This window comes from Meleagris gallopavo, chromosome 23 (genome assembly GCF_000146605.3).
Source record: "Meleagris gallopavo isolate NT-WF06-2002-E0010 breed Aviagen turkey brand Nicholas breeding stock chromosome 23, Turkey_5.1, whole genome shotgun sequence".
Classification (NCBI taxonomy): Eukaryota; Metazoa; Chordata; class Aves; order Galliformes; family Phasianidae; genus Meleagris; species Meleagris gallopavo.
Window position 1 is genome coordinate 5,406,261 of NC_015033.2, and position 23,568 is coordinate 5,429,828.

The 23,568-nt window shown below is 39.4% G+C and overlaps 1 protein-coding gene across 3 annotated transcripts; it reads right to left on the bottom strand.

The window, feature by feature from the left end:
- Positions 1 to 519: 519 nt before the first annotated feature.
- Positions 520 to 23,330, bottom strand: LOC100542038 (vacuolar protein sorting-associated protein 13D). 3 transcript variants are annotated; one of them, XM_019622567.2, is made up of 29 exons: positions 23,094 to 23,330; positions 22,433 to 22,643; positions 22,127 to 22,298; positions 20,944 to 21,056; positions 20,448 to 20,657; positions 18,387 to 18,652; positions 18,168 to 18,301; positions 17,047 to 17,202; positions 15,952 to 16,174; positions 15,653 to 15,727; positions 14,779 to 14,985; positions 14,525 to 14,614; positions 13,704 to 13,844; positions 12,389 to 12,511; positions 11,829 to 11,903; positions 10,031 to 10,136; positions 9,527 to 9,679; positions 8,827 to 8,962; positions 7,678 to 7,725; positions 6,424 to 6,574; positions 5,590 to 5,800; positions 4,731 to 4,978; positions 4,260 to 4,451; positions 3,527 to 3,653; positions 3,096 to 3,238; positions 2,358 to 2,488; positions 1,919 to 2,094; positions 1,658 to 1,781; positions 520 to 774 (listed from the first exon to the last, which is right to left on the bottom strand). In XM_019622567.2, the coding sequence occupies exons 1-29, from the start codon at positions 23,260 to 23,262 to the stop codon at positions 535 to 537; spliced, it is 4,551 nt and encodes a 1,516-aa protein (XP_019478112.1). In that variant the 5' UTR covers positions 23,263 to 23,330; the 3' UTR covers positions 520 to 534. The 3 variants fall into 3 exon arrangements, with proteins under 3 accessions (XP_019478112.1, XP_019478114.1, XP_019478113.1); XM_019622569.2 differs by having other exon boundaries at positions 22,433 to 22,599; positions 23,094 to 23,180; XM_019622568.2 differs by lacking the exon at positions 11,829 to 11,903.
- Between the last annotated feature and the right edge of the window lie 238 nt (positions 23,331 to 23,568).

Below are 23,568 nucleotides of genomic sequence, written 5' to 3' on the forward strand. Positions count from 1 at the left end.
CCTCCAGGGATGGATGGGGCATCCACAGCCTCTCCGGGCAGCTGTTCCAGCACCTCACCTCTCTCTCTCTGTAAAGAACTTCCCCCTGACATCCAACCTAAATCTCCCCTCCCTCAATTTCAAACCATTTCCCCTTGTCCTGCAGTTATCTACCCTTTCAAAGAGCTGACTCCCCTCCTGTTTGTAGGCTCCCTTTAGGTACTGAAGGCTGTAATAAGGTCACCCCACAGCCTTCTTTTCTCCAGGCTGAAGCCCAGCTCCCTCAGCCTGTCTTCCTAAGGGAGGTGCTCCAGCCCTCTGCTCATCTTCGTGGCTCTCCTCTGGACCCTCTCCAACAGCTCCCTGTCCTTCTTGTACTGGGGGCTCCAGACCTTGACAACTCAGCCAGACAACTCCTGAATTTTGGCAACTCTTCTGCTAGCTGCTTGGGCTAGTTAACTGAAGTTGAAATATTTACAGAAGGTATAAAATGGCAATCAGAACAGCTTACAACACTATAAGCATCCAAAATATGTTCGTATAATATCTAATGAATTACCCTGAGAAAGTATAGGTAGCAGCAATATAAATGAAGTTTTCATAATAAAGCTGTTTGCTGTCTTGGAAGTCATTCATGCTGCAGACGATCTCTGAGGAGCCTGCTCCCTTAACTGTCAGCATGACAAATGGAGGTAGGCTGGGCTCATCCCATGCATAATCCAGGGAGGTCATGGGCTTCACCTCAGTGTACAGCCTTGGCTCGACAACACCGTGCTGATTAAAAACAATTGGGACCTGTAACAGTAATGAAAAAGCATTTACTTTCACACCAATTCTCCATCAGTTACATTTTTTGCTATCGTTTATTCATTTTTCAGGAACTGATTACTGAAATGTGCTCTAACTTTTCTTCCCACCCTCCATTTGAACCTCAAAGATAATCTCAAAGGGTCCAGAAATAATCAGCTTTGCTTTTATCCATCATCTTCAGTTCAGAAACTCTTTAGTCCCATGATAGCATCTCAAACCTTTCCAATTAAAATTAGGAGACGTGCCCAGTTTTATTGAGCAATTTGGTAACAAAAGCCAGAATAAAAACCATTATCAAGAGCTGTGTCTCCTGTTCTAATCACAAGGTAGTCTGTAAGTTACTGTCCAATAAACAAAGCAAATTCTCTGACTTTTTGTAGTCATTGACATGGAACTTGTTCTTCATCTCTCACACTCATTATCATCAGCTCAGTACTGATTCTCATTTTAAACTGAGGAACCAATGTGTCTGAAAGAAGAGGGAAGCAAGAAAGTTTTGTATTTGAATAAAGAAGTCCGAAGATAGAGAGAAAGGAAGTAGTATCAATAGCCTGAATTCTGTGTGTTATCCAAGTGCTGAAAAGAACACAGAACAGCTTATGAACTGCTGTCCTATTACAACCTTCTCATCATTATGATGCTCTTCCTATATGGCTTTCTATAGACCAATGAAAGCCACCATACAGGCACTATTATTTGAACAAAACTCAAGAAAATTACTGATATACAAATACACATTGCTACAGACTTCCACTGTATTTTTTTTTAATAGAAGCTAGACAGTTCCCTAGCTTAAATCTAAGGTAATTCTAATGTTAGATTAAAAGAAAGTAAGAAAAGAGAAGATCATGATTTTCTGTTCTTTTACCTTGGAAAAATTGTCTATGCGAAAAGGTGGTGGCAGCTGATCTGTGTCACTGAATGCAACGTGGTACGTGGCTCCCTGAAGAGTAATTTCTACCCTTAAGAAGTAGCATTTTCCCAGGGTGTCCCTGAACAAGAAAGAGCAAGTGCAAGACAGGTGGGTTTCTGAAGGGCATTACTGCAGCTCTAAGTGTTCAATGGGGGGCAAACGTCACCATTAAAAAAAATGGAAGCATGTCACAAAACACTTGCATACAATAACTACCTCATATTAATATGGAACGAGTTATTTTTGTTGACTTCAAATCCCCCAGACCAAATGCAGTTTCGGACATCCATCAGTCTCACACACAACAGCTGATCATAGTCATTGCGTGGCCAGTGGAACACAACGCTGGAGCCAGGCAGCGTGGAGATGTAGCCATCAGGGTTGGATGTGCCCTGGTAATAGAAATCAGGACATAAATATCCTAAGGGCATGAAAAATACAATATTAACCCATACAACTCTCAAATACAATGCAGCTTTCAAACCCATACACCTCTCACAGCAATTGTTTTGTTAGGTGAATGCTCGAAATTAGAGTAACAAATTAAAAAGCCCTCGTAATCAGACTAGAAGATTTTCAGGTATAATGTCTGTATTCTCTGCAGTTAGAAGACGCTGTGCCTAACTCCAGGTGGAACAAAAATAAAGGCCCTTACCTGACCTCTGGCAAACTCTCTCTGAACAAAGGCAAGCTTATAGCTGGACTTATTATCTAGAAGGTAACGGGGAGCAAATGTCACCATGCAGGTATCAATGTAACGCCCTCTGCCCTTCTTAACATCAATACCTGGTAACAGACACAAATTAAAAGCAATGCTGTTAATTACAAGAAAAAAAAAAGCCTAAAGATAACTTTCAAGCTATATTTAACATAATTATTTTCAGTGAGTTTCTGAGATTACGGTTTCTGTCATGCCATTTGCACATGTGAAATATTAATAGGAAATGTAGTTTTATGCTACCTGTTACCCTCTGTATCTCAAGTAGAATTTAGAGATAATAAGCATCAAGGTTAAAAAACCCCTCTCTTTTCAAACAACCAGGAAAATCAATGTAATTATTCCCCTTTTCAACACACAAAGCATATGGACATCTGAATATAATTAGAGATAGTGCTGAGGTGAGATTTCAGATGTACTTAGAAGTAGTGTACAGGGGGGATAAAGGACCATGAAAGGACACTCTGTAAATACATTTACTAATACTTAAGGACTAAATACAAAAATAAAAATCCATGAAAACTGATTTTTAAGCAAACCAATTTCAGAATACAGAGGTATGAGTTGTTAGGATACTACCTCTTGTCTAACACTTTTCTCCAGACCCTCACAAATCCTTAGCAAAACAAGTTTCCTTTCTGCAGTTCCCCAGTGTCTCTCAAACACAGCACGTACCAATGTTGTAAATGAGGCCTGGTCGGTTTCCATGCTGGATCACCTTGAGGGCTCTGACACCGCTACCGCCATCCAAGGAGAAGCCCTGGCACCAGCCTGGCATGCCTTCAGGATGGATGCCTTTCCCAACCCGCATCGTACAGCTAAGGGTAAGAAGAAAACACAGATTTAAAGAAAGGATCAGGTGGTGACAAGGAAAAAGTAGATTTCCTCCTTGATGCCAGATAAAATAACTGACAAGTTTGCTTCACCACACCTCTGCTGTACACAGGCTTCCAAGTGACTGCTACCACTACTCAACAGGTGATCTCAGGAAAAAGCTTTCCCTGTTAGCTGCTATCTATACTAACATACCAGCACACTGTCCTCTGTCAATTACAGTCGTATTTAACAAGGTTCCTCCCCTCTGTTCCTCTCTCAGTGGTACTTACAAGTTGGGCTGTTCTTTATCAGCGTAACAGAACAGAAGTGGGCTGAGGCTTCTAGCAAGTTCATGCTCTTCAAACTGCCCTGCTGCATCTGTTTTGGCATTATCCTGTCTGAAGATGAGTGGCAATCCTTTAAGGAAACACAAAAAAATGAGTTATCAAATCATACTCTCACAAGAATTCAAGATGAGAATGGCAAAAGCTATTCTCATTAAAGAACAGCCGAAAACTCTCCTGTTGGAATGTCAGCCATTACTCTGCACACACTCCAGCTCTGCATCCACAATCTCCACCTGAGCTGCTGAAGGGGTAAACCCATCATAGCTGTGAGCACGGAGCCTACAAGTGGAAAAGGACTTTGCAGCTCTGACAGCACCAATGTAAGCTTCTTGAATAACTGCAACTTACTGTTGAAGACCTGATGCTTTCTGAAGGCATCTCAGCCTTTGAAAACCCCGTTTTTAACAGTCTAACCAATGCCAATTTGTTTGTAGCTACATAAGGATGACTAAATTATTCATGTTTAAAAGTCTGCAATAGAGCCACTCTAAGTTATCTGTTGCAACACTTATGACATGAGCTACTGGCACTGTTAGAAAAAATATTTCCTGCAATTTTAATTCCTCTGAAGGGGAATTTAAAAGCCCTGTCTAGAAATCAAACGGAAACACTGCATGAAATATCCATTCCCAAATTCCATCCTTGTATTTCTGAAAGAAGACACTGTAAAACCCACCTGTTTTGTTGATTAACCAATATGGTGCTGAAATGAGTATCTTCAGAGAACCTTCTGCACGACACACAATCCTTATGGTCAAATTCAGCTGGCGCTTGTTGATATCATACAATCGCATCCTCACCATATAGTTTTGTGTCCCAGGAGGAATCAACAGCTCCTTGCAGATTGGGAAGTTTTCTAGCAGTACTCCTGGGAATAACCAAACAGAACAACAGAAACAACAGAAGGCACATAAGCAATAAAGTACACCACTGAACTTTCCCATCGTTTGCTCTTTCTGAATATTTCACATAGCTCACCCACGTTAACTTGTAAAACCACTCCATGCAAAGATCTCTGACCTCATTAAGTCACAAGCAGCAAAATGTTTTGTAAAGGAATTCTGCTTAAGGATAATTAGTGCCTAAGCACCATGAGTGCAGCCTGTGCTGAAAACACCAGCATTTCCTGTTCCATAAAGCATCTTACCAAGCTCAATGTTCTGAGATGTATCAGCTGTGTGCAATGCCACCTCCTTGCCAGGTTTCAGTGTGCCACTGATTGGCATCCCTTTAACGTAAAACTCAAGTTCACAAGGCAGCAAGTTACAGACCACCACTGTTGGCAAAAGATAAATAGTATGGCCAGGCTGTCTGAAAATCTGTTTAGCACTGTCAGAAAATATGCTGGAGGGCATGTAGTCAGGGTAGTTCTCTTTCTTGATCGCCACACAAAATCTGTGAAGACAAACAGGTGTGTGTCAGAAGTCACCAATGAACTCAATGGAATAACCAAATCTTGCCTTTGTACAGGAAGTCCACACTATTTTCTAACATTTCCTCCTTTACAATAGGCACTAATAAAGCACTAACCAATAAAGGGGGACGGTCTTAAACTGAGACATGGGAGGTTTAGGTTGGATATTAGGAGGAAGTTTTTCCCCCAGAGGGTGGTGAGGCACTGGAACAGGTTGCCCAAGGAGGCTGTGGATGCCCCATCCCTGCAGGCATTGAAGGCCAGGCTGGATGTGACTCTGGGCAGCCTGGGCTGCTGGTTGGTGACCTGCACACAGCAGGGGGTTGGAACTGGATGAGCATTGTGGTCCTTTGCAACCCAGGCCATTCTGTGATTTGCCTACAGTTACTGCCATATGGGCCTTAAGGAGTCCTGCAGAAATACAGTTATACATTCAGCTTTCTTCTTATGCTAGCGACCAAGCAAAACATCTCGTTAAACTGCAGAAGCTTCTACCTCTATGAATTTTCTTTCCTATTATTGAGCTTCGCAGCATTTAAACTGCCAGAAGAGGATAACAGTTTACAGAGAAACAATTAGGGCTTCAATCAACCTGAAAAAGCGGCTGTTCTCAGACTCCATGGAATGGCACTCCCGCTTGCTGCTACAAACTTCTGCTGTCTTCTGAACATCAGTCCAATGAATTGGAGCCTTACAGAAGAAGACTCCCAGTCCCTTTGGCCTGGCTTGTAAACGCCAAGATGTGAGGTGCAGAGGAATAGCAAAGGCATCCCCTGGCATAACTGCTGGAAGAACTACAGGTTCTGCAACCAAACAGAAAAGAAAACACTAAGAACAAATTGGGCTCCTTCACTGAAAAGTATTTTCTACTGGAAATTTTTCAATTAGTAAATCCTAGTAAATTTTTAGAGCAACAAGTTACGTTTTAAAGTGAAGTACAAGCTATTTTATCTATGTTTCAAGTATCAACCTGTTGTTCTAAGCCTTATTATTCTGGTAGGGGAATAATTTAGGCATGTAAATCTGAAACCTGCTGGAGCTCAAGTTCTTCCTTGGATACTTTAGTGATGCTTACTCCAAAAGATCTTATTCATTATATTCTTGGAAGATTATCAGCACGTCACTACATTTCTAGACTTCACCTCTGCATGCCAACACCTTAAACCTCCTATTGCTAAAAGGTGCAACACAGCATGTACAGAAATTCAAATCCATCTTTACAGAGTCTCAGCTTTCCCTGTCTGCTTGGACCATAAGGAAAATCCTACTGGTTTTTCTGGCTTTTGTTGCTGATCAGTGTCTTCTTAACACCACCCATTCCCCAACCATGGAGGCTGACTTTGCTGTTAGCTGCTACAGGCAGCAGCGAATGTTCCAGAGAAGGAAGCTGAAAATTTTGCACATGGAAGGAGCATACACCACTTACTGTCAGGAGCAGAAGGACTATCCAGCCTTAGCTCCATGGGTGTTTCCAGCTTGTTCTTCACAATCAAGGCTGAGCGCACGGTGATCACTTTCCGAGCACTACCTTCCATGGTTACCTCAAATACCACACGCACAGGAGGCAATGAAGAAAACTGAAAGATAATAGAAAAGCAATAGGAGGTAATAAAAGGTATCTAATAGAGGGACAGGTCAATATTGCAGTAGTAACTGCTGGAGTGAGAATCTGTGCAGGGAGTGCAACCAAGTACAGCATCCACCATATGTGCAGTTTCACAACTATGTTTTGTAATACTTTGTCTCCTTTCCAAAACACAGTCAAGCAATCAAGAAGCATTTCTAAACATTTAACTCAGTATCTTACTCAAAGTGATACAAGCCCTGGCAAGAAGAATATAGAACCTAATCACAGAATTGCAAGTACATAATTTTATAAATTCCTGAAGTTTTAATCATAAGCCTAATTCAGGTGGAATATCAAGAGCTCATTACCCAGACTATCTGTGCTGGCAAGAGCAGGAACAGCAGAAGCTGTTTGCAAAGCTCCATTTTCAGATGCATGCACTAACGTGTTCAATAAGCTCTGCAAAGAAGATATTTCAATACAGCCTGATTTCCCCAAATTGGTGTTTTTGTTCCAGCTGTGCTGCTTAGATGGTCTTGCTTTTAGCATCCCAAGTATGATTTATGACCTTCCTATTTATGTATACTGATTTGGGAAACACATGACTTTAAGTTTTGACAAGACAAAGTAGTGCAGGAGGCAGATACTTCAGCAGTCTCAAAAGAGGCGAACTTGGAACTCTTCTGCTCAGCTTATTTAGACCAAAACATTTGTGCAACAGAGAATAAATTTTACTTCTCTGTTTCCTTAAAACAACTCAGCAAGTTTTGGAACTACAGAGTATGATCTTCATAAGAATTAACAGCAGAGACTTCAACTTCGAAGTTGGCACTTATTTCATCGTATATAAAAACTGAGACTGAGTTCAATAGCTCCAAATTTCTCAGCAAAGTAATAACAGCACTGCTTTGCTGTTCCAAAAGTCAGAGTTTTATTATGTGGGCACACATCTAGCTCCAGTGCTTGCTCAGACTGTGAAAACTGGCATTTGAGGAACCTTATCACAGCTGAACTTGACTTCTGTTTCCTGTGAAGAAAGCAGAAGCCAGTCCACCTGTAGAGTTATGCTAGTCTTACTTCGGTAGCTCTCAAAAAATGAAAATATATACTTACATAAACTTGTGGATGTATTATGTTTGTTCTACTTATTGGACTTCCAAGCTGGAAGAAAAACGAACAGGAAAGACAGAAGTGTTCACTTTAAGATATTACTGTCAGCTGTAACACAGAACATTACTGCAGAAAAATAACTAAAGGCTGTCATTACTTTGTCTTCCTCATTTTCAACACAACTTTGAAGACATCAGAGCTATATTAGCTTAATCTAATTGTAATACTGCTTTAAAAGATGAAGCTGAAGCAAGAGCATTCATTAAAAACTAACTACCCACAGATGTTCCTGAATAGCAGTTCCTGCTCATTTGCACTTTTCTCTTTCACAAACCAAGTTGCAGACAGAGATGATGCTTTATACACTTGAATATGAAACCATCAGGAATTATCCAAATAAGAAACTAATGGCTCCTTTTAGTGGTAATAATAATAAATTCTAATCCTATTTTGTACCAAAAAGACCTCAGCTTTCACCCTCTCCAGTAGCTAACCTTAAAGCTTAGCTAGTTTCTACATTCCACAATCATTTCTATCACCAAGTCTCAATCACAACTGCCTGCCAGCCCGCTGCTTACTGCAATTGTGCTTTTCCTTCATGACAAGTATATTTGGTCCAAGTTGCCACTTATTTCAACAATCTCCAGGCTTTCAGGGAATTGCCAATGTTGTTAATTTGAAGTAAATTAACCACAGAGAAAGCATTCCTGCCATAAAAGAAATAAAAATAGCAGCTGTATCATAGAATCACAGAATGGCCTGGGTTGAAAAGGACCACAATGATCATCTCGTTTCAACTCCCTGCCATGGGCAGGGTCACCTATCATCAGACCAGGCTGTTCAGAGCCACATCCAGCCTGGCCTGTAGTGCTGATTTGAAGCTCAAACTCCACAACCCTGTGACTCTGTCCCTAATACATTATCTCTGTCATTGGCAGTTCTAAGTGCTAAGCACAGGCTAAATGCTGGCTACCCCTGTGGTTGGTTTGTTGTGCTGTCAGTTCACCATTTCATGCTCTCCCAGTTCACACCAACTGAAAAGAGGACAATCTCACGCAATGCAGGAGCTGTTGTTACATCAAAAGCTTGGAGGCATCATTACTCTCAACCTATGCATTTCTGTTAAGGCTCACATCTCAAATCAGAGCTTACAGTGGAAGAGGAGGAATTCTTGTCTGGTGCAGCATATCGGAAAAAGGTTCCAACTTTGTCTACAGACACTGGGCTGACTTCTTCCCAGCCATTCACTCTCACTTGCAGCTGGTGAATCCTCAGATCATGCGTGTGCCTACAGGTTAGATTAAGTTAAGTTAAATTACTACTTAGCGTTCTCTTACAGAGTAAATACCAAACAGTTCACATAAAGTACGTCCTCTGCATAACAAGGAAACAAATCTCACCAATTTAGAATTTAAGGAAAAAAAACTCAACAATTTTTCCATTTCATGGACCTGATTTGTTCTGCTCTCCCTACTCAACACTGATAAGTACGACTACATCAAAATAAAACACAAAACCTCGTGAAATATTTGTTTGCCAGTTCTTAACACCAATAACACTTATGTTAACAAGTCCTCCTCCCCCTGCCACATACAAAACTTTCTAAAACGTTTTAATAATTAAACTATAACTCACATCTAGGAATAGCTTCCACCTACCACAAGACAAGCTGCTTCCTGTTAAGTCCACATCTATATAGTTTTAAATATTAAAAAAACAAACAAACACCCACATTAAAAGATTTTTTAAAATCTCCTTTTTATTTACTATCTACTGGCATCTTCATAACTATGATTCTATGAGTTCTACATACGAGTGTGTCAAAGCACATCTTGCAGCCTGACCCCTTCACCTGTGTCTGAGTTTCCCTCTGGCTTCAAACTCAAATGGAACTTCTTCCCCTGTGATAACTTCTTTCCACTCACTGACATTATGGGCATCATCCAGCAACGTTCCATTTTCCTCAGGAACAACTCCTGGACTCCCACTGTGAGACAGTGCAGCCCTGTATAGAGAATCACATCATGACTTGAAGCCTCCAGCACATCTCAGCCCTGTAAACAGAACCATACCCTTTGGGCCCCCAATACATGAAAGATGTGGAAGTGTTGGAGTGGAGCCATGAGACGAGGGCTGGAGCACCTCTGCTATGAAGAAAGGTTGTGGGAGTTGGGCTTGATTAGCTTTTTGTTTTTTACAATAGTATTAATATCTCAGTGACAAAGAAAAGGCTCCTGACTAAGAAAGACTGGGAGCTAAGATCCCTGCAAGAAAACAAAAGAACTGAGGACAACTGGGTTTGGCTGACATCCCAGAGAAGGCAGACAGGTATTGCCAAAGCAATTTCACTTCTTACCGGGTAGGTGTTGTAGTTAGGGTAGCAAACCACAGAGTGCATCCAGTATGGTTTCTCAGAGCAAAGGGCACAAATGGCTGTCTGCGTTTTGGGGTCTTCATTTCAGCTGTTAGACAGAATAAAGACTCGTCTAAATGCTTATGAAAGAAATATCCATAGAATGATAGAATGGTTTGTGTTGGAAGGGACCCTTAAGATCATCTAGATTCAGCAGATGCAGACACAGGATGAGACAATGGCTGGAGAACCACAATCTGTACCAGGTCTAGAAAAGCAGATCTAAAAAACAGCCTAGCAGATTACTAAAACCACTTAAAGTTTTATTAACTGCTCTAGAAATGGTACAAAATCTTTCCCTGCATCATCTGCCTTGGTAATAGAGTTTAAGAACACCACAGGAACTGAGTTTAATCAACTTGAAAAAAGAAAATAAAAAGGAAGGAAAAGAAAAGAAGAAAAAAAGAGAAAATGGAATACATATATAATCCCTGTACACTAACCTGACTGCAGCCAGAGGTAATCTGGTCTTGTTAAAGTGCTGGCTCTGCAAAACTCTCTGAACAGGAAACTTCACCTACAATGTTTGGCATTTCTCAAGGATGCATTACTAACAAGCACCCAAGTGTTACTCTCCTCCTCTGTGCTGCTGTACATCACGTCTGTGAAAATACTTACTGTGTTTGGACAGGAAAAAAACAAACCCTGCCAAATCCCAGCAACTACTTAGGAGGGAAGATAAATGGCTGCTCCCTGAACACATACATCTTTCTGTATGAGAGCTGACAGAAGGCAGACACGTTAAATCAGCTGCTCAAAGACCGGAATTAAACGTCTCACAGAATTTCTCTCCAAAGGATGACTTACATTAAGTTCCAGTATATCATGCAGCCATGCATCTGACCAAGAATAACTGAAGCACAAGTGTACGAAGGCAGAAGAGGGGGGGAGCAGGTGGGGAGGTGTTTGTGAAGGAGTTACTGACGACTGCACATAGCTTTCTCCCAAATGAAGGACAACAAATGGCTCTACTCCTCACTGTGCCAATGGAGACACGAATCTGATCACTCTAAATCTCACCGAGGAAATCCTTTTCAATTCAAAAGTACAAAAATTGAATTCTTTAAAATGAAAGCTCTGGGTTTTTTGCCGAACACAACTTAAAAATATTTATATTTTTGGTGTTGAGTTTGATTTCATATCATTTTCTGCCTACCTCAGGTTCAACCAAATCACAGACCAGGAGTCAGATGAACTTTATTCTGCTATTTAATTGGCAGGCTACTCTTTTTTTTTTTTCCTCCGAGTAAAAAGGAATTTTTGGGATTGTGGCATGATTTTCAAAAGAAAACATAATATAAAGTTGCATCCTGAGACCAGCACCAGAAAATAAAAGATTTACCATAAAAAGGAGTTTTTCGTAATTCATTTAGCTGTTTCTTTTGTTGCCGTGCCCACAAAAAGCCAAGCAATAAATGCTTCTTTCCCACAAAAATAAAATATCTTCCTGAAAGATACCTCAGAAAATGGATATTGTGTAACCAACAATTCATACAGCCTTTCTCAAAGAGTCTTCCCACAAAGGAACAGTTCTACTTCTCCCTTCTCTGCTGAAGGGCTCAGAGAAGACCTTAAGGTGATAGATGGGATGAAATGCTATAAAAAGTCTTGTGGTTTTTTCCTTTTAAAATATAGAGATCATTCTACTGGCAATTCACACATACACCACAGTATTTACTGTACAGATTTCCAAAAAAGAAAAAAAAAAAAAAGCTTTTATTCTCTCTGTGCTATACAGTACCTCTAGCATAGATCTGATGCTCTAGATTAGTCAAACTGGCTGTACTCCTAGTTCTAAGGTAGACAAGAGGAAGGCCTGGCAGACAGGAAAGACAAAGTTAGCAGGTAAGCAAAACCACATAAATATAGGTAGACTCTTCCCCATCATGCAGGAGGAGGACAGGGACAGCTGGCAGCATGCAATCACTGTACAACTCTTCAACCATTTGCTCATGTGAGGTTGGTATTTGAGTTACTAAAACTTCTTCCAGACTTAATACTGGGAGTATTAAGTGGAAGAGCTGCCCCATCTCATGTGCTCTTACTCAGAGAGCTGCTGTGAAAGCGTGATTAAAAAAGGCAGAACTAGCAGCACCAAGTTCTCACTCAAGAGAAGCAGTGAAGATTTTTGTTATTAAAAACAACTGAACAGAAAATAGGATTTTTAATGTTTTGGCCAGATAACCTCTAACAATTCACTGTATGCTACGAAGGCCAACTACTTATGTTTGTAATACTTTAGACAAATGACTGTGCTTGTCAGGATTGTTTCAAATAAAGAAAGATTAATTAACATCATACTCTGTCCAAAACATGGTGAATCCTCTGAAGAGCCCATCCACTCTTCAGAACTGACTGCATTTACTTCTTTGTCCTGTTTACAGTAATCTTCCATCCATGACTGCTTGGTGCTTGCGTACTGTTCTAGAAGAATAAAGCACAGAAAATAAACGTCTGCAAAGTGGCCAAAAGAAGAGCAATTAAAAAGCAGTTTAAATTCATAAGCCTAAGCCTGCTTCACTTTAATGGGAAAGCTTTTATTTTGCTGCTTTTCCTATGACCCACTTACATAATTTAAAGACATAACAGCTCATGAAATCACAGTGCTGTCTTCAAAAACAAATGTTTATATTCTTAAGGGACTTTTCTGATTTTAAACATGCAGTAGAATCCCCACTTTTCAAGATACTCCAGGAGCAACATAGGAGGTCCCTCTGAAAAGGCAATTAATCTGAAGATGTTTTTGTGTCAGAAGCAGTTTCCATTTTTCTTTTAAGAGGTATACATCTATTCCTCCATAAATAGAAAGACACCAATTAAGTGCTCAGGAACAGCATTAATCAAACCAGCCTGTTGCTGTTGTTAGTAGTAAAAAGCATCACAGGAACTCTAAGCAATTGGTGGTGACTGTCTTTTCCTCCTACCTTACCTTCCTCTTTCTAACAACCTCACAGACCTTGTTGGAGAAACAAATGAATATTTAAGGAACAAGGATGGCTCTTCTTTTCCACCTGAAGGCTCAGCCCTCTGCACTTATTATGACTATTAAATTATACAGATTTGCACAGAAGAAGCCATAATCTTTCTGGCAACGTTTACAGCCTCACAACACAGAAATGTCCATAAAGTTCTGAGTTAAAAGTGAACAAAATATTTTAATTTCCTGAGGTGGGAACTGAAAACTCCAGTTCTCAGAGACTGAAGAAATAAGCAGCTCCCCACTATGCCTGTCAATGTACTGAAAACTGATGAGCTTAACAAAATATTTTAAAGTACTGTACGTATGGAAAGCTTTAGATGAAAGCCTGTTTCTGATTATAGAGAAATTTCAAGAAACATATGAATTTGATAGAATTCATATGACCAACAAAAGAATTCCTACTAACTTCTAAAGTATGGAGCTCATGTCTTTACACTTTCACAGTATCTGATAAAATACAGGCTGCCTAAATGCACACCTGTGTACAATATTATCTCAAGTATCTGGGGACTCGTGCCAAGCCTCCCTCCCTCCATCCATGGGACACCAGCAAGGTTCAATGAGAACTATCTATTGTTTTAGTAAAGTGAAAATTAAGACTTTACAGTGATGCTCTCAGGGAACATTCCTACATACCTAAGAAGACAGAGGTAATGTTGACATCCAAACGGTGTGTGGCCTTTACTTCCAGCTTCAATCGGGAAGGGTGGAGGCGGCTTGAAGCATGCTGCTGCCAAGAAACTGAGCATGGCCACGGCTCAATAAATGGCTCCCAGCCTGAGAACAAAGCCAACACATCACACGTATTACACATTTGAAGGCCACATCGGAATGCTGTTCACACACCTAAGAGTTTAATAATACAACCTCAATAATGAGGTCCCTGCATTCAAGATGAACTTGTAAACCAACATGTTCAAACTGGTCATTAATAGAAAGCTGCTCCAGATCCTCCACTTAAACCAGTGGAGAGCATACGTGGAGGCTTGCAGAAATACTGCACTTCTGAGGGAAGCATTAAAAGGAAATTATTGTTTCTGTTAATATAAATTGCAATGGTCTTACTACGTTAATCCATTGCCTTCAGCCTCATCAGCACCCTCAAGTTCTTTAACATCCTCAACTAGGAAACTGAACTGGAAACTGGTTTAGTACCTTAGAGGGTAGTAATGGTGATAGGACAGTTGAACTAGATGATCTTGTAGGTCCTTTCCAACCTTGTGATTCTATGATCCTATTGTAATGCAAAAACTTCTAATGTAAGCAAAAACTGAAGTGTAACTTTTTTATCAGCAAACTCTCCACGTTCCCCACTCTTCCTTCACATATCTTGTCCAGGATCGCGTCCACACTGCATTCCCTTGTATTCATCTCACGTTAGGTGAATTTCAGGCTCCCATAGTACACAAGATTGTTTTCCTAAAGTTACATAGACAACAAAACCCCAAGCATTTTACCTGAAAGCTCACGGTTATAATAATCTCCAGAGAGGGTAAAATGAGCACAGCCTTCAGGATTGGCCCTCAAATGCTGGAGAAAATTCAAACCTGCCAGAAAAGCAAAGATTATCAAAAAAAAACAAACATTATCAAGTTGCTACTACATTGTTAATAAGCAATGAATGGAAAGCTCTGTCATTATGTATATGACATATATGCACATATATATACAGGAAATTTTATGCAAGTCACTTTGCAAAACAGATACTCACGTGAGAATGTTAGCTCAGCAAGGGGAACATCACAGTCCATGCAGTCATCAATAAAGCAGATGCATATACTTTCTGCCTTGATTTCCACCCCAGAGATGAACTGAAAAGGCACAATCCCTTGGCTGTTTCGACCAGAGGAAGTCAGGGAAAGTGATTTCAAAGGTTCAGCATTCTTAAACAGCCAACTTGCTGCTTTTTTCAAGTCACCTTAAATAAAATCAAACATTCAAAACAAGGATGTTCCATTTAGAAAGTAGACGATGATGTGAAAATCACATGGATTTAACAAATTAACTGCCCCTTAAAATGCATAGCAGAACACAAACACCCCGAATGTGCTCTATTCAAACACACACATGTAAGATTACAAATACAATGGTGTTTTCTAAGAATAAAGACTGTGTTTGATGTTTGCAAACTGCTTTAACATAATACAAATCTTTATTAATGCTACAAAAACCTATAAAGAAAGTGGGAAGCAAGACAGTGCCTAAGAAAATGAACCTTCATTTTCTTTACATGTATTGCATGTACAAGTAAAATATATCATTCATAAGGGGGAGATGAAAATACTTGCTCTACAGAGATGGATAATGCTAAGAAATACGTACACCATGAGAGAAAAACAACAGAGAAATTCACCCATGTGCCCCAGATGACATCTCAAGAGCCAAGAAGAACCTTTGGAGAGTGGTGTTTAGCATGACAGAAAAATGAGAATGCTTAGGAATACGTCAACACAGAGCTAATCTGGGTAATAACAGGCCAAAGTGAAGCAGAGAAGGAAATACTGCCTGCCCATCAGCTACCTTACAGTCTGAAAGTCTGGTAGCAGGAAGAATCCCAAAGACCAACTCTAAATATCTGAGCTCACCTTGGCAGCACAGAAGAGCTTTGCGGCAGTCTTCCATACTGAATCCCAAGTCCTGAAGGCGAGCCAGCTGCACCTCTGCAATTAAACACAAGGCCAATTATAAATCCTTCACAGCTATCTACTTGTTTTTATTTCTAAAATAAAATACACCTGAATAAAAAATGAGTTTGATTTCATTTAAGCTGCAGAAAAAGCATAAGATGCAGTGCTGCTTTAAAAAAGAAAAAAAAGCGTGTGCCAAAATACCAAATCACTAAAACAACAATAAGTTGCAGCAGTTACAAGAGTTAAAAACCTACCAAGAACAGGATCCAACACACGTTTGGGTATCTCCCTGTTTTCACTTGTCAAGCAAGAAGGCTCAGCCACCAGTGATGAACTGGGGTTAGTAGTACTCTCGGCAACTGATGCACTTGAGTCAGGCATAGCTGCACTTGTCTGTTGAGGAATTGATTTAGCAATTGCTAAGAACAGTTGCACATCATTGTAGGACAGTCGAATATCCAATGCTTGCAATTGAATCTAATGAAAACAAAACAAAACAAGATTCAGTTAGCTTAGCTTGGTCTAGTGGCTGGCAACCCTGCCCACAGCACAGGGATTGAAACTAAATGATCTTTAAGGTCCTTTTCAACCCAGGCCATTCTGTGATATGATTCTATGATTTTCTATTTTCATTTTTCTTGTATACTTTGGTTAATAACAAATATTTTCATAGAATCATAGAATAGCCTGGGTTGGAAGGGACATCAACGATCATCAAGCTCCAATCCCCCTGCTGCAGGCAGGCCACCAACCTCCCACCAACCCCATTTAATACCAGACCAGGCTGCCCAGGGCCCCATCCAACCTGTCCTTGAACACCTCCAAGGATGGGGCATCCACAGCCTCTCTGGGCAGCAAAAGGTAAGACAAAATTTAATACTAACATACGATGAAGATGCTTTAAAGCTCCAGTAATAAAATTATTATGTTTCTGTTATTACCTTCTTAATATCTAAAGCAAAAAGTGGAGGTGGGGAAAATATTTTGCTTTGGTATAATAGGAAAAAGAAACTTCTAAATATTTTTCCCCTCACAATAATAAACACTAATTATTAGATACAGAAAATAATTATTTCTTTTAGTTATTAGTAGTCTAAAAGTCTACATTATATGCCCACCATTTGTTCCCTGGCTATTATTTTCTATAAAAAAATCCCAGAACTCGTTTGCTCCTTGCCACTAACAGCATTTTTTGCATGGCTGTGTCTTTGCCCTTTCCTCTTCAGTAAAAACTGCTCTTCCTTTCTTTCTGAAACTACTCACTGGATTTTCTTGCATAAGGAATCTGTATAAGGTCACATTATTGTGTTCTGCACTGCATACAGCCTCATTCAGCCCTCTGATGTTACCTCTAGAATAGGAGGGAAATCTTCACTGTTGAAAGCATCCAACAGTCCCGAACCACTCGGGTAGGAAGCGTTCCCAACGAGTTCCACCTGAATTTGGACTGGATCAATAATTGACAGTGCAGTCTCTTGCTCGTTCCCTAACCGGCATGAAAATACCTAAAAGTTAAAAAATGGGTAAAAAAATACAGAAATTAGAATCTGAAAGTACAAGCTAACATACTTGGGCTCTGAAATCAAAGATTGACTCTCAACCACAAAAAGTATATGAACCATAGCCAAACTGTTCTCTACAGACAATAGCAGTTCCTTTGTGAACTCTAAGAGCTGCTCCAAAAGCTCTCCAGACAATTTATTCCAATGACCTGTAATTCTGTAAACCCAAGAAAAAAAGATTCTGAAACCCAACCAACTATTTACTTCTGGGCTTAATTCCACTACTCCCACCACAGATACGGAAAGCGCTTTGTTCTTTGGTCCACAAAAATCATTTAAGATTTATCACACCTCTGCCCAGCCTTCTTTTTCTAGATGGAGTAAATTCTTTTACGCTTTGCTGATATATTATGCCAGATATATTTTATACTCCATACTTTTATACAGCTACAACTCAATACTTTCATACAGCACTCAGTGTTCTCATTGCACTCCTATATTGTTAAGAGCTTCTTCAAGTCAGTTCTCCCAAACCTGGCCACAGCTCTCTCCAGCTGTGGTTTGACTTTCCTGAACAGGATTCAAGGATCACTTCACATACTCCGAATTCCAACTCACATATATTCCAATGAAATGATACTGCTTATTCTCTGCAAATCAATCATGATCTCAGCCTACAGGCCTTTACTGGACGTGTTGACTTCTGCCTATCTAGTCAAGCCCCAGCTTTCAACTAATTTGCCAGTTGATGTATGGAAGCTGAACTCTTAGCAGTATTTTGAAATTACAGTCAAGCATTTCAAGCACAAACAACATAAGTCCACTCAAAACTATGAGAGCACTTGAGGGGGAATTAACATGCCTTCGATATTATCTACTGGCTACTCCTGCTATATATGTACATCAAGTATCCTCATAAATTCATCTAACTTGAGAGACTTTACAAAATGAAGTTTATCTCTACTTACCTCAATGCCAAACAAACTACCAGAGAAAGGACGATCCAGCAACTTGGGCTTGTAAGTGAGAACAGTGGTCCCCTTCAAAATAATTGCATTCGTATCAAAACAAGACATGTCTTCAACGACCACAAATTCAGTTCCTTAACAAAACAGAATGATGAATAAGAAAAAAATCTTAAATACCATAATGCTCTTGTAAAGCACTGTAGTAAAGAACCCATTTACCTGTCACGTTGACCTTAACTTCCAGCTGTTTTTCTGTAGACACATGTAGTGATGAACGTTTTGTAACTACTCCACTTTTCACTGCTTTTGGAACCACACTTGTTTCACTGCTGTAAGTGCGTTGCCGGGAAGGAAGGACATTTTCCCTCTTTTTGGTATCTCCAGGAGTATACAGAAAGTCATGAACCAGTAACAACCAGTCAAATATTAAAAACACACGGAGATTGTTCAGTACTACTGTGAAACTGGAGGAATCCTTAGTAGACCTATTCAAAACAGAGAAGCATAGTTATAAATTTCATATTTTGCTTTTATCTAAAACGTGGGAAGTAGAGTAGTAGTATTAAGAACTACATGGAACTTTATATGGGTACACATAATTCAGAAAGTGTCTGGTCTTTAAAAATAAGTTTTTAAGCAGACTGAAATTCATTAAGTTACTGTACATGCAGAAACCTAGCATATCTCAATTGCAAGAAACAGCTTCTAAGCTGCAGCGATACAAAAGGTGAACTGAAAAAGGATGGAACAAACTCTAAGAGCTCCTTTTATTCTTTTGCACAGTGCAAATTAATATCAATAATCTCAGTGTTCATTTAACCAGACCTGTTATTATCATTGTTTTACATCTGTTCAGTATCAAAGCTAACACAATGCACATGAAGCCTAGCCCTGGCTCCATGCCCCTGTGAAAGATCAGACTCACAATGTGTTTTCTCTCACTCTGACAGCATTTTGTAGCAGAGGAAGCTTCTCTGCAATCCAGAAATAATGCTAGCCCACTGTTTCTTCCAGCATCACATTCTGAATAGGTTAGGGAGACTAAAACTGTCTGACTTCATGATCTCGATTACATTTGATCATGCTAACTGGAAAACAATCTAAGTGCTTAAACTCCATGAAACAATTTTCTATCCAAGACATTCTAGACTATTAAATCTCTGAAGAAGTGTCATTCCTTTGTGAGAAACAGGCTGCCTGCGTTGCTTCCAATAGCAAAACCCTTTAACACTCCCTGGCTCTCCAGGATATCTCCAAAAGGCATGAATCAGTAGAACAGAACTGCAGAGCTCTGCAATAGCTTCCATCTAGTGCCAAGGATGCTCTCAGCAATAAAAACGTAACATGTGCTTATGCTGCTAAAATTTGAAAGCAAAACACTTGGGAAGAAAATTCCATGAACCCATCACTCATAAAACATATCAGGCTATGCTAAGCAAACAAGCCTCCCAACTAGGCAGATACTGGATCAAGGACCACAGGAAAACCCAGGATGTTTTTTGCTGTTGCTGTTCATTTGTTTGTTTTAATAAATCCCATGGCATTTCAGTTTTATTCAACTCGAAATCTTGAAGCCTTTCTCAATGCAAACATCTTTTAAGCACTTAAAGTAATCAAACATCCTCCAAATTCATATGACTAATTCCTTTCTATGGCCTTAAACTTCTAAACAAATACCTTCAAAGTTTTTCACAGTCCCCAGGTTTTTCCCATGTTGCTGCAGCAACTGCTTCAGGAGGCATCAAACTCACAAAGCAGTTGGAAAGCTGACCTGGGCCAGTCAGTCTGATCCAACATGGACACAACGCCTCTTGTTGTTTCACCTCGTCCTCCTTTCTGTCAGTTATCACCAGTTACCAGAGTTATCATCCCTCAATGGACTATCGTGTCAACAAAGTTAAATGTCAACGCTGCTGTTTATAATCCCATTTTTAAAGCAAGAAATGGAATAGTTATCCACCTCCTGATGCTTTTCAGCATCCCTGGAAGTTGAGATGAGGAAAAAACAACGCGGCATAGAACACAGCAGGGAATGTAGAGACTGCTTTTTGAACAAAGTGTAATTTCTGTATTTATTTGACTCTCTCTGAAGGAGAAGTGTGACACCTACTGGAAAACAGCTTTTGCACAGCATGTATTAATGCATACAAGTATACAAACTCAGTCCAGACCTAACAAGCAAATACAGCTCTAAGCAGTAGTGATTCAAACAGGCCACAACTTGGTCAGAACATTACAAAATGCCTACAACACAAGTAATTAAATCATAGAACTACTAACCTGTAATGCAGCTCAATTTGGATTGCTCCTGGACTGCTAGTATTCTTTGATGACTGGAAGATGCAATTGAACACATTGGGCATGCCTCCTGTGGATTTCTGTCCAGCGTAACGCGTGTCAAACGCCATCATGGAATGGGAAACCAAATTTACAGACTTTGTTCTGTTTGAAGAGCTTTCAAAAAGCAATTTCGATTTCTTAAAATCAAATCTAGGAGAATAAAAAGAAGACATCTAAGAATCTTGTAACTCATTTATTTCTCCATGCCACTTACCAAACAAGTATGCATGTTATCGTGCTCATCTCTTTATTTTTTCAAACAATGATAACCACATCTCATGCCACAGAGATACAAACTGCCAATTTGGGCACCAATTGAGAAATACTGTTTTGTTATTTACTGTTTTATTTATTCATTTCATGACTATGTTAATTCCTGTCCTATAATGATGAAGAGTTTCAGATAATGCATTCAGAAACAAAAGAAAACTCATACCTGGCTAAAGAGCTGCACTCATCTTTTCCTTTTGGATCCATCAGTTCCAGACTCACATTAACCATGTCAACGAGGAAAGACATAGAAGTATACACTTCTCCACTCAAAACTGTCTGAAAGCATCAAAGACCAACATTCTTTTTAAGAACATCTGTTTAACTTTCATTCTTGAACTAAATTTTGATATTTAGGACAAATGCAAACAGTTAAAGAGTCTTTCTCCTTTAAAGAGTTTAATTAAAGATTGCTGAGAGAAAGAAAAAGACATTTCACAGCATCTTCCCCTGCTGTGGTCACACATTTCATTCCAAAAATTACAGCTGTGCAACATAATGCTTGGAAGCCTAACAACATCAAGTGAAAACAATGCTTCCCACTAATAAGGATAAATGATGATTATTTCCAGGTGCTGCCCACATTTCTCCCTGAATGGACTGTGTTTAACTACAGCCCTAGATGATGGGCAATAAGTGATAACTTACTCAAAAAATAAAAATAAAAAGGCTCTGCTGCAAAGCATTTATTACTGAAATTCTTCTTTTGTATTTATAAGACAAGGGGTTTTGACATAAAGTAATAAATGTTCCATCTGATCTTTTAGCAGCTTCATAAATCGTTAAGAACATCACAGACACAATGGGAAAGGTTCCATCACCCTGCACACGCTTACAGGAGAACCTTCAAATCTCTTCATAAAGTTCTATTCCTATGGAAAAATCTTAAGCTTCTTAATGTGGTGATAGCATGCTGCAGTAACAGCTGAGCACAAACAGTTCAGACAAAAAAAGCCCTGAAGTACAGTTTTCATAGGTTTAACTTTTTTCTCTTTTTTTTTTTTAGATTGAGCTAATCTAAAAAATTAACCAACAAAGGCAAACAATGGCACCCATTTCTCACATCTCTTCTGAAGTTGAGAATCTCAGAAATATGGATTTATGTCTGCAAGCCACAGCTGGAAGGACAAAAGTGTTACAAAATAAAACCTTCAACTCTCAGCAGTATCTACAAGTTAAAAAGTTCCTCACTATTCCTTTGTTGATTTTTTTTTTTTGCCTGTTTGTTAGTTTTTAAATTAATTAGTCCATCTTATGAACAACAACGAATTAATGGATGCTGTGCCCAGTCAGGAGATGTAGTATTTCAGGGCAGAATTTCAACTGCATAAACCTGCGGTTCCTCTTACATGAATTCTTGGATCCTGCAGGTCGTAAGGTCGCATGAACTCCTCGATAGGTTCTCCAAGGTTGTTCTCCAGCAAGCCACGTATCAGTTTGTATTTAGGCAAATCCAGAGAGCAATGGACTGATGAGAGACTGCCGTGTATCAGTATGTCTGCAACTGCATGACTCAGCTCTCTACAGCAAAGAAAAGAAATGGGTTTTCAAGATACTGTAACACAGCAGGGAATACTCTAACACACGTGAGGAGGAATGTGAAACACTGTGTGTTTCCTATACAGCATGAAAGGATCCCACTTGGATCAACTCACTTGTCTAAGTTTCTCTCTACTTGCAACTTCAGCCTGAAAGGTTCTTTCAATAGACTTCCTCCTGTCTGCCTCACACAATAGGATGGAAAGCTCAAGTCTGTACTTGTGTCTTCCACAGCCTTGGAATACTCTCTCGGGTATCTCTCTGCAGCAAATATGTCCATGTCCTGCAGATCAACCACAATGCAGTCTAAGAGGCAGATGTGATCCTCTGCAAGTGCACAGGAGATAACACATTAAACAAGAAAAAAAAAATAAAGCAAAAAGAAATAAAGGATTTGCAAAACTAATGCAACTTACCTAAAAAAAAGACATTTAGTTTCTCCTGGAAGTTATTCTGATACTTATTCACACTCATCAATATCTGTAACTATCAGATACCAAGCTTGGGTAAAAGTGAACTTAACTATGAGTCCACAATACTCCTTATGTTCATAATGCTCATCTTAAAAACACACCCAACCTGCAGCAATGTTCTTCCAGAAACTGAACTAAAATTCTTTAGCCCTTTAAGCTGTAAATCCACACAAACTAACAAGTTACTTACTCTTAAACCTAAAATGTTTAAACCCAGCACTTTCTATTCACAAGGTATATATGAAATGGCACTGCATTGTTCTACACAAAGAACTAAATTGGGTTCCTACTGTTTGTAACATACCTGGGCTCTCAGGGTTTGGTACAACAGGTAATTTGGACTGCTGTCCTTGTGGCTTACTCAATGAATTAAGCTCACTCTTCAGCCTAGAAACATTTCCTCCTGATGGCTTTTTCATGAACAGTCCTTCCATCACTACTTTGGATTCATCTGCACTTGTGGTTTTCTTCATGCTGTGCTTTGGAGTTCCCAAAGGAGATGAAAACTGAACAGAATCCTGCTAATGAAAGCAATTCTATGATTAACAATAGCTTTTCTCCTTTAAATAGTAAGAGCCCAATGCATTCAAATCCTTGACCAAAAAATAAATGTTTTCTATTAATTACATTATCTTTTACCACTGCAGAAAGATGGTCAAGCTTTTCTCCTATCACCTTAACAGAAAAAACATTACCTTTAAATATATATATATCATTTCGGAAATATTTTCAAAGGAAGATATGAAACATTCCCAAGAAGAAAATAATTTAAAATGTCT